The following is a 10,684-nucleotide window of genomic DNA, read 5'->3' on the forward strand; positions in this document are numbered from 1 at the left end:
AGCCCAATGGAAAATCTTTTCTCTTATCGATCTTGTAATCTTTTGTTGAAAAATCAGAGTGCTTTAGTCTTAGTCTTCTTTTTAAATCTGTAAGTACTAAACACTTTGATCTCCTCCCAAACTCAGCTCAACATTCACATCCAGCTATTGATGTCAGACATTGCATAATCCATTTTCCAGACTTACAGCTGAGCTAGAATTGGATTTGCCTGATCGGATTTCTTTTTGGTCTAAATTGGGAAATGCGGTGGCTCAGAAAAGGCAAATGCTATTTGATTTTCTGAGATTACCATCATCTGCTCTGATATTTGCTATTGCTGAAGTTGGGTAGGGTTGAAGGTGGAAAAATCGGGTTAGAAAATTGAAATATTGCTGCTGCTGAAGATGGCCAAGTGGAAGGGAACAGGACGTAGGACCTGGGACCGTGTCGCATCCTGGCACGTGCTGGCTGGGAGCGTTTCCAGGGAAAGCTGCTGAGCCCGGACCCCGCAGAGCAGCGATAACCAGGCCGAGGAGGAAAGGGCTGTCAGCAGGATGGTGATGGCCTCTGACTCTGCGCTTAGCCGAACTCCTCATCTGCCTGCGTCCCTGATGCTCAGGCGTGGGGACGTTCACAGCCGGCACCTGGAGCTTGGGGGCTCCTCGGAGGAAGGGCTTGTGCGAAGGTCACGGCATTCCCAAAACGCCCGTGTGCCGCTTCCGCCGCAGGCGCTGTGACATCCCGAGGGGCCACGCGAGGCCTCGCACAACCCCCTGCCATGTCGTATAGCGACCGCGTTGCCATCCCGCCTTGTGCGGTCTCTCTCTCCCAGCACCGCTGCTGGGCTCGGGCAGCCTGTGAGAATATCCGTTTCCTTCTTTTCTTTTCTTTCTTTTCTCTTTTTCCCTTCTTTAAAGGAAGGCGCACCTCAGAAGCATAGAAAGTGTCTCAAACATGCGTTACCTTTAAAAAACCCCTCCTATTTAAGGTAATCTAATGCTATGGGATCTGGTTCATGGTGTGGGAACAGGAGCGCTGGGCTGGAGGCAGCCGTGGCTGTGAAGGGACCGAGCTTTTGGAGCCGTCTGCTCTAGGACCTGTCCTGTTTTATCTCTTTGCCTTTTAGGCCTCGCACCCGAATGCACCAGGGCGTAAAAGAAGGTATTTTTGCAACCTGACATCAGTTCTCTACCCAATCACCGAGCTTATTTTTGGGTTTGCATTTTGAAAGCCTTTCTGCTGGTCTCGGGGTGCCCGCTCTGCCCGACTCCGGCCTGGCCGTGCAGCGTGGGGGTGAGGCCAGCCGCACCCGGGCGTTCCCGTCCCGCCACCATTTGGAAATAGATAAATTATACGTGAGTGAGGGCAAAGGAAGTCACAGTGTTCCTTTCCAATTGTTTTTAATTTGCTTTCGTAGAGGCTGAAACAGCAGCGTTTGAGGGAGATGCCGAGATGTGAAAGGAGCATCCAGCCACTTGGTCGCCCCGAGGCAGCTCTGCAGCACCTCTTCGTCTTGGGGGTTTCCCACCGGACAGAAACGGAGTTTGCCGAGGAAATAAATGCTGCAGCTGGGGAAGGTGGAGGGGAGAGGGGCTGAGAGCGGCACGGCGCAGCTGGGGCTGAATTTGTCTCTCGGGAAGGAGCTTGCGCAGAAAGCCCGTGCTGAGCTCAACTCCCTTGTAACCTCCGTGTTAAAGACTAAGAGAAGTGAGCTTTGTGCCGACCCTCTGCGGGGCAGTTAATTCTGCTGCAGGGCAGGGAGGGGTGTCGAGCGTTGGGAAGAGCAGACAACCAGTCCTCAAACGACACGAGGGACTGGGAGCGGGGTCTGGCCTCCGCGGGTTCAGGGGAAACCGAGCCCTCCCGCCTGCCCTGCCGCTCCTGCAGAGGAGCAACGCTAACCGCGCCAGCGTAAGGACCTTTGCGCTTGCCTCAGAGAGTTAATCTGCCCTGCTGGAAACAGCCTGGTTGACTGGAAAAGAGAAAAAAGCACAACCTCAGATAATCTTGTAAAACATCTTTTATTAGTTCACTAGAAGATCAGGAGTACAAAAGCCGATGGGAAAAAAGTGACCAGAAAGTCGCTCATGGGTTGCTAGCATCCAGCGCTGAGGAGCAAGTCACCGGCCGGGCCAGGAACGCTCCCCGGTGTCCCGCAGCGCTCCCGGGAGCTGCAGCCCCCCGGCACGGCACGGCCCAGCACGGCGGGTGCCCGGGAGGGTAACTCGCACGAGTAGACAAGAAATTTGTTGTGCAGGTGATAAGACACGCAGGAATACTCCTGCGAGCACACACAAAACTGCTCCCTTTCAGGTTCCTGCCGCTGCCGCCCTTTCCCGGAGAAACAGACCCCTGACGTTGCTTGCCTGGTTCAGACAGCAGTTAAAAAAAAGGCACCATTTTATGTTTCTAATGCTTTAAAAGAAAGCAAAGAAAAACCACTGCACTCGCTACGCCTCTTTTTCCAGCTCACTGATGTTTTTATCTATATCATCACTAGAGGCTGTTTACACAATAGCAACAAATCAAAGAATGAGTGACCAAAATTACTGATCTCATTTGCTTTTTGGGAAAATACTGAGGATGCCCTGGGAATGTGCACAGACAGAGAAGGTTCGGATCTGATCCCTGGGTTTTGCATTCGCTTTTGGGACCTTCTCTCCCTGCGAGTCGCCGGGGCCTCGGCAGACGTTGCAGCTTTTTGCGTGAGCTACGCCAAGGCTGTTTCCCTGGTTTGGGCGAGACCGGAGCGGGGCACCGGCTGCCTGCCCCACGGCCCTGCTCGCCCCACGGCCGTGCTCGCCCCGCGGCTGGTGCCACGTGCTGGGACGCACAGCTCACGGCGACGGGCCACGGCCCTCTCGTCTCCCTGCCAGACGCAGACTACGGCCGTGCCCGTAACGGCTGCTCCGGCTGCCTGGTCGCTGCGTGGCCCGGGGGGCTTTTCGGGGGTACACATGTCATTTTTCTCTGAAGGAGAAAGTGTCACTACCATCTGGAAAACCTTCCCGAAACATGACACTGTTTCCTTTTGCCCTGTGCACCCACGGACTTGTCTGCAATGTGCGTGTCCTCCTGCGCGGGTAGGATGCAGTTTGTCCCCAGGGACAAATTCCTGCAGAGGGTTCACAGGGTCTCATCTGTCATTTCAGCTTTGTGTGGAGCATTTCAGTCCTGCCAAGAGCCTTTTTACGGACACCCATGCAGAGCCGGATTTTACCGTTATTGCTTATTTGCTTCAGACAGCCCTGTCAAGCCTGGCCTCCACGCTGATGCCACGAGCAGGAAACCACGAATTTCAAGCAAAGGCTGTGCAGACCCAGCAGTGCCTCCTGCATCGTTCGTGCGTATTTGCTGTTGCTCTTACTCCTTATTTTCTGTGCAGAGGGTCAACACAGGCCTTTGCAGACAGATTAACAATTTATTTCACCGTTTGTGCCAAGTCTGCACCCAACCTGGCTCTCCCCGGAGGAGCGGAGGGTCTCCCCGCCGGCAGGACTCGCACATCGCGCAGCCTCCGGTGCCGGCCGCCAGCCCGGCGTGGACCCTCGCTGCTCTCCTAAACCCCCGGCTCCCTGCGCTCCGGCTGTCCGCTCTCGCGGGCGTCCTCCCCACCGCCCTCCCCGCCCGGCAGCAGTTTTCGGAGGCACCCGCACAGCACAGGGCCCTCGCGGCACCGTCCGGGTCCCCCGCGCGCCGGCCCCAGGGCTGCCGTGCGTTTCTGGAGCCGCCGCGGCAGCTCCTGCTTCCTCGGGGAGTCCCTGGTCTCTCATCTCTGCCCTCTAGGACCAGCCCGGGTCCAGCGTGCATCGGCCTCATCCTGAGCTGCGCCCGCCCCGGGAGCGAGGTCCTCCTCTCTGGAGGAGACCATGGAGATCACGACCCTGCGCTAGCGGGATGCTCTAATGCCTTATCACGCCGGGGCTGGGGCAGCTCCCGTGACCACGGCCTGTTTCTTCTTAATAACGTTAGGGGGAAAAAGCGAAGACGAAGCGCCCGTGTCCCGGGAGCCTACTCGGCAGCCGCCTCCGCCTGCTCCGGGCTCTGCGGGATCTTCCCGTCATTCTGGATCAGCTGGACGATGTGGGTCAGGTCCAGGCTGCGGGTGAGGATGTCGAGCAGCACCTCGTCCTTCTGCACGCCCTCCATGAACTCCTCCAGCGAGAGCTCGCCTGCGGGAAGGGGCGCGGACAGGGGCCGTGAGATGGGGGTTACGGACGGGGACTGCCGTTCCAGGTCTAGGTACCAAACCGTGCCCAAGCCGTCGCAGCTGAAGCGCACAGACCCCACGCTGCCCCGGGAGAGGAGCCGAACCCCCGCGGGCTGCGCTGGGGACATCCCCCAGCTGGAGCCGGTCCGGCAGACCGAACCACGGGCAAGGGCAAAGGTAAGAGCAGCATTTGGCATTGCGTAAAGAAAGGTCCCTCACCATCTCCGTTAATATCAATTTTGTCAAACACCATGTTGGTGAATTCCTCGGCTGTCATCGTGTCGTTGCACTGGTTGATAGCACGAATAGCCTGGAGGAAAAGGACATGCAGAACAATCAGTGAACATGTTATATACATTTATGCACTTATCAGTACAAGTGTCTAAGTGATATGACCTCGGAGGCCTAGCTTTTTTGCAAGCAGTTAGGTTCCGAAAGGAATAAAGAAGCCCATTTTAAAAACTGGAGATTAAAACCGCTTAAAAATGCAATAAATGCATTAAGAGATTAAGTGGCCTATTGGGATAATTCAGGAGTCATTCAGCTCCGAAAATCCTTAGCTTAAATTCAAACGCTTATCTCAACCTGGATTTAAGGGGGCTGTGAAACAACCTGCAAGGGGAACAGAAGGGGTCGGTGCGTGCCGGAGCAGGGCGGGCGAAGGCGGCCGGCCGGCCGGGGTACCCCGTGCTGACCCCAGAGCGGGGACCGCTCACCTTGATGATATTTAGCAGTTCTCCCCTGTCGATGCAGCCGTTCCCGTCCACGTCGTAGAGCTTGAAGTACCACCTCAGCTTCTGGTCCACCTTCCCTTTCAGCACCAGGCTCAGAGCGGCCACGTACTCCATGAAGTCGATGTAGCCGTCCTGAAAGCAGAAGGGCGGAAACCAGATTGGGTTAGAAGGAGAGTCAGGCGGCAAATGATTTTCCCCGTCACTTTTGGGAGACCCCCAGAAGGCTTTAACCTGGGGCCCCGCCATGCACCCCCTTACAGCCGATATATCCCAGGGGGAGCGCTCCCCTTCCCCCAGCCCATCCTCGCTCGCGTCTCCGGCCGCAGCCCGACGCAAAGCCGGGGTGCATTTGTGCGCCGTCGTCCTGCCCTCAAACACCGCAGCTTGCAAACGCGCGCGGCCGGCTGCAGAGCACTGCGCCGGCGAAAGGCACGTGCGACAAAGCCGCGGCGAGTTTTCTGGGGAGAACAAGCCCATGTTTTGTCACCGAACAAGCCCACTGCACTGCGGGGCCGATTACAGCCGAAAGCAGCAAAGATCAGCTGCTTTATCCCCAAATTAGGTATAAATAGGTGCTGAGCCCTGCCTGCAGCGGGATCTCCCACCCACCCGCTCCTCTCCAGGCGCACATTCAAACCTGGGGCTGCAAGCACAGCTAAAGCCTTAGGCACAGACAAAAGCACCTGAGGGATTTAGGGCCTGAACTGTGTTATTTTCAGCGGGAATTAAGCCCCTGACTCACTCAGGCTTGTTTTGCAAAATTTACCCTTTACTGCTAACCCAGGAGGAAGCAGACGTTTGCTCAGTGCACGTTTCTCCTTGTGGCTTGGCACCTGCTTTCTGTGTGTTTAGGCACCGGGACCTGTTGTTTAATCTCTTTTAAACACCAGGCATAGCCGAGAAGGGGGGCACAAGCGAGCCCCGACCCGCGCTGCTCTGCCCCAGCTCCGCCGGCACCGAGGGCTCCCCGTGCACCGGCCACCCCGAAGGCGAGCCAGGGCCCTGGCTCAGTGCTGAGCGCACCCCAAAACCAGCGAACCCGCGATCCATCGGGAGTTTAAAACAATATAGAAACAAGCTCCGTCCGTCCCAGAGCCGCAGCGAGCGGCCCGGGAGCCCGGCAGCTCCGCGGGGATGCGGCGCTCGTCCCCTCGTGCCGCGCGCTCGTCCCTGCTGCCGTGACACCAGGCGATGCGGGATTAAAGGGCGCTTTGTTTTCCGGGGATTATGGACATCAGATAAAAACCCGCAGTTTAATTTAAAGGGAAATACGGAGCAAAGTCTCTTCTCCTTTTCCTCCGCGGTCATAGCTGGCTCTTTGTGGTCCGAACACGCACACACGCACTCGCACATATATCAATGTCGCGCTGTCGACTCCCTGTTGTTCTTAAAAGTGTGTAGCTGTTCCGGGTGAAAAGACAGAGAAAACCCCAAGTGCTGCAAAGAACCTTTGTCGGTTATGGTTTTATGGCGATTTTTCACATTAAGTAACTGATATTACGGTTTAGGAGGCCAAGGAGAATCAGCCCATAAACAGTTAGACCTGTTTAAACACCCGACGCAGCAGCCGCAACCCCCAGCAGAGCAGGGCACGTCCCGCCCGGGCGCAGACCCAGCAGGAAGGACAATATTTACCTTATTGAAGTCGAATGTCTCAAACATTTGCTCAACGTATTTGTTCGCTGCCGGACTCAGGTTTTTCAAGCCAAAAAACTGTTTGAACTCGTAGAGGGTGAGCTGGCCGGAGGGACACTCCGTCATGAACTTCTTGTACCACTGGTGGCACTCGGTGGCACTCAGCTCCTCCACCGCCTTCCCGTCCATGTTCCCCATTCCCGCACAAAGCACGGGTCGCTTTTCAGCAAAACGGGAACTTCTGGGGGCGTTTTCGGAAGCTTGGGGACTTTTTTTTGATTCTACTTCTTGCCTTTAGAGCCCAGGCGTCCCCAGCGCTGCAGGGATCCGCATGTCGGGAAGCCACAGAGCAGCCGGCGCGCGGGCTGTCCCGGGCAGCGCTGGGGCCACGGGCACGGACGACGCCTCTCCCGAGGCAGATTCCAAAGCACAACCCCCCCCAGACGAGGCCCTGCCCTTTAAGTACCCGGCAAATCCCTCCTCCGCCAATGGGCAACGGGGCGGCGATGGGCTCCTCCAGGGGCATCGAGAGTTCAGGGTTAAAACAGGGAAGGAGGTAAATCGGGAAAGCCTGGCAGATTACGGCCCTGGCCGGGATTAGGAGGGTGGCTTTTCTCCATGACGCTGTAAGCTCCTAATCCACTTCATTTATGATTTTGTCTGCGTCGCGTGGACAGTAACTTCTGCACTAAAATCAGACCGCGAAGAAAGAGAGTGAAGCGCTCGGAGGTCTCCGTCTGGTTGGCGTCTTCCCGGTCTTCCTCGATCTTATTCTGGCCCAAGTTCTCCGTGCGAGTACGACTGAAAGCAGTGACATTTGTACGGAGGAGCCCAGCGTTCGGAGGAGGGCTGGGGGGTAAAACACATAGCCTAAGAGAGTAGCATGGGCCAGATCCTCCCCCAGTGATGAAACCAGTGCCGTTACGGGATGTCCACCAGCATCGTAGCTCCCGCAGCGCTCGTAGGTTGGTGTCTCACGGCTTTAAGACAAGTAGCCCGACTTTTATGTGCTGCAGAGCTCAGTATTGCTTCTGCACTGAAGAAAGTCAGGCAAAACTCTGCTAAAATAGGTGGCATTACACAGGTGTCAAACAGTCACGGAAGTGGGATCAGCTCCGGGAGCTGGAGCTGGATGCGCTGGTGCTGCAGCCGCCGCATCAGCGGCACACGAACTCCCCGGCGCTCACGGCACCTCTGAGCGCGGGGCACCTTTAGCTCAGGCGCTCGCTTTTGACCTACCCAGCCACCTGCTAACCCGCAATATCTGGGGGATATTTTGTACTGAAGCACAGAAAGGGTCTGTAATACCTAGGCATGCGTTAACAGAGGGAAGGTTGCGTACTGAAGGTGGGCACGAGCTCACCAAGAGTTGCAAGAAGTGTTTCCTAGCAGCGCGTTTGGTTCTCCTGAGCAGGCAACGCAACGGGCGAGTTTCGGCCCCAATTGCTAACTCAGTTTTCCAGTACCACAAGTGAAATGTGTTTTTTCATTCCCTACAAACAATACTTTGCTCGTGGCTGGAACAGCCTGGTGAAAGAAGGTGTTCTTTGGTTTCTTTTGGCCAAATTCAGGAGATCCCCCCCAGGTTTGGCTTGGTGAGCTGAGACCTCACTGTTCTTACAGCAAAGTCGGCGCAGCACGTTTCTCCGTCGGACTGAGCGACGTGACCGAACCGCCCGCTCCCCGACTCGCAGGCTCACTGCTGGCCGTAACCCAGGCGCGGGGACGAGAAGCCCAGGCCACCCCGGCTGCCGGTTTCGCTGCTCTGGGTTTATTGCCGTCAGCGGCGGTTTCGTCCCCGGGACGGGTCTGCGCTTCTCCAGGCTGGCGCTCGGCGGGTCCGTCGCTTTCCTGGCGCGCTCGGCGTGGCGGTGGCCGCGGTGGCCTTCCGGGCGGTGTCGGAGGGGCGGCACCAGCTGGGCCAGCTGGGCCGGGAGGAGCGATGCTGGGCCCCTCCTGCGGAGCTTGGGCTTTTCCCCTCCCGTGGGGTCCCGCGCCGTCTTTGCCAGGGGCCTCCGACCTTGCAGGTCTAGTCAGCTGCAAAGCAAAACAGTCAGCCAAAAACAGCAAAACTCCCCCCAAGCTTCATCCCCTCCTTCGCCATTTAGAGCCTGGCCAGGGCCCTGCACCGGGGCGCGGAGAGCAGCAAGCTGGACGGGCCAGGAGCGCGTGCGGGGCGGCCGCGCTGCTCCACCGCTCGCCAGGGCGGGCAACACGCAGCGAGAGCACTGCCAGGCTGGATACTCTCCTTCCTCTAGCTCAGAGTCCAGGGCAGCACTACTTACAGAGCACGTTTTCAATGAAATGACCCCCTTGACATACGGAGGTGTCTCCTAGACCGTAATGAAAACGAGGAGAGCCAAGCACACTACGGGAACGCACACAGCCGGACTCAAAGAGCTCGATTCTTGCTCGACCTGCATTTTCCGTGGTTGTTTGCAACAGTGCAAAGTGGATATAAAGTGCCGCCACGTTTCTGGTGTTCCCCTCCCTCTATGACCTCTCCTAGGCTCATCCTTTGATCACGTCTAGTCCTGTGTCTGCCACAGCGCAGTCCTGGCCCCAGAGCAGCCTCTCAAATATAATACCAATAACAGGAGCTAGAAATAACCATGCAAGCTCCTCCCAGACCTCTGTGAAGTCTTCACCAAAAAACAGCCATGGCATGGAAAGGTTTAACCTAGCGTGACCCACAAGATGCGATGGGAAACACCAGCGATGGCAGGGACGTAACACCAGCCTTCGCAAAATCCTCTCCGTGTACCAGCTCAGCAGCGTCTCCATCCCGCCGCAGCCCCCAACGCCGTCCTGGGCCGCGCGGTTCTGCGCTCATCGCTCTTGATGTGGTTTCATCTCTAAGTGGTTTCTCCCCCAAAAAGGTGATGGGAAAACCAGGCTAGCTGAGCCGTGTGCGACCAGCTCTTCCCTACAACCCGTGGGGACACGTTGCTCCAAGTCTCGCTGCCCGGGCGCTTGCACGGAGCGCTGCGTGGCCGGGGCGCGGGGCACAGGGCTCCGGCGTTCCCCGAGCAGCGCGACCCGCCGCCGGCTCCTCCGCGGCAGCCGCCACACGCGCCCTGGCCCGACGCTGTCACCGGTGCCCGCTCCGCGGCTGCGCTGGACTGGAACAGCGTTTCTCCGTTGTTATCTAACCATGACTCAGTTATCTTGCTTTCATTGATGCTGATACCGCTGCGCCTCAGGATTCTCAGTGGAAACTGGCACTTCCCCAGCAATTATCCGATTTACTCCTGAGTGCCCTAAATAAACTCGCTGCTGCCTCGCTTTATTTTTAACCATGTAAAGAGGTTTCCTAGTTTCCGTGACGCTCCAGCTTACTCGTTGCTCTATTTCTGTTCTATCTGTCTGCGAGCGCTGGCTCCTGAACCGACGACGAGGGGGGCAGCAGCAAGGTGTTTACAGCGATCTCCCCGCAGCCGGGCAGCGAGACGCCCCGAACGCCCCGTTCGCCTCTCCCCGCTGCCGCTCGTCTCCCAGACGTGCGATGCACCACGTCCTCGTCTCCCCCAAGCACATCCCTCCCTCTCTCGTCCTCTCGGGCCTGGTTTTTAGGTTGGGATAATTCGGGGACCTCTGGCACAGGTTCCTCAAAGCTGGCTAGCACTGGAGGCTACAAACTAGCCTTGAAAAGCAAAACGAGAGGATTTCTTAGCATCTCCTGCAGCGAGGCCATTGCAGCAGTCACTGCCTCAAGTACACTTCAGGCGTCCCAGCATGTCGGTCCGCTTCTCCGTGGGAGAGAAACGGTGGGATCTGGACTCCCGCACGCCCGGGAGCCAGCTTTGCAGCAGCACGGCGGGGTTGGGGCCCTGCTCCGCACGCAGACCGGCCCGGCAGCGGTCACACGCGCGTCTGCGGCAGCTCGCTGCCTCTCCGGCTCGGGCAGAGGCCGGGCAAGTGTGCGCACGCCGGCCGCGCGAGCAGCACCCGCCCGACGGGGAGGCACCGGCACGGCCGTGCAGCACGGTTGGGGCGCAGGTGCGGCCGCGGTCGCTCCGCACGCCGAACGGCTCAGGCGTGGGGATGCTTTCACGATGCACAAGCCTTGCTGGGGCTCTGCACCGCCGAGCTGCCGGGCGCTTCGGTGCCGACCGCGCGCGGGGC

The 10,684-nt window shown here is 57.9% G+C and overlaps 1 protein-coding gene across 1 annotated transcript; it reads right to left on the reverse strand.

The window, feature by feature from the left end:
- Nucleotides 1-1,982: 1,982 nt before the first annotated feature.
- On the reverse strand, nucleotides 1,983-9,530 carry GUCA1A (guanylate cyclase activator 1A). The gene is made up of 4 exons (XM_026111900.2): nucleotides 6,560-9,530; nucleotides 4,907-5,056; nucleotides 4,410-4,500; nucleotides 1,983-4,152 (listed from the first exon to the last, which is right to left on the reverse strand). Exons 1-4 carry the CDS (start codon nucleotides 6,755-6,757, stop codon nucleotides 3,992-3,994), a joined length of 600 nt encoding a protein of 199 aa, XP_025967685.1. The 5' UTR covers nucleotides 6,758-9,530; the 3' UTR covers nucleotides 1,983-3,991.
- Between the last annotated feature and the right edge of the window lie 1,154 nt (nucleotides 9,531-10,684).

This window comes from Dromaius novaehollandiae, chromosome 27 (assembly GCF_036370855.1).
Source record: "Dromaius novaehollandiae isolate bDroNov1 chromosome 27, bDroNov1.hap1, whole genome shotgun sequence".
Lineage (NCBI taxonomy): Eukaryota > Metazoa > Chordata > Aves > Casuariiformes > Dromaiidae > Dromaius > Dromaius novaehollandiae.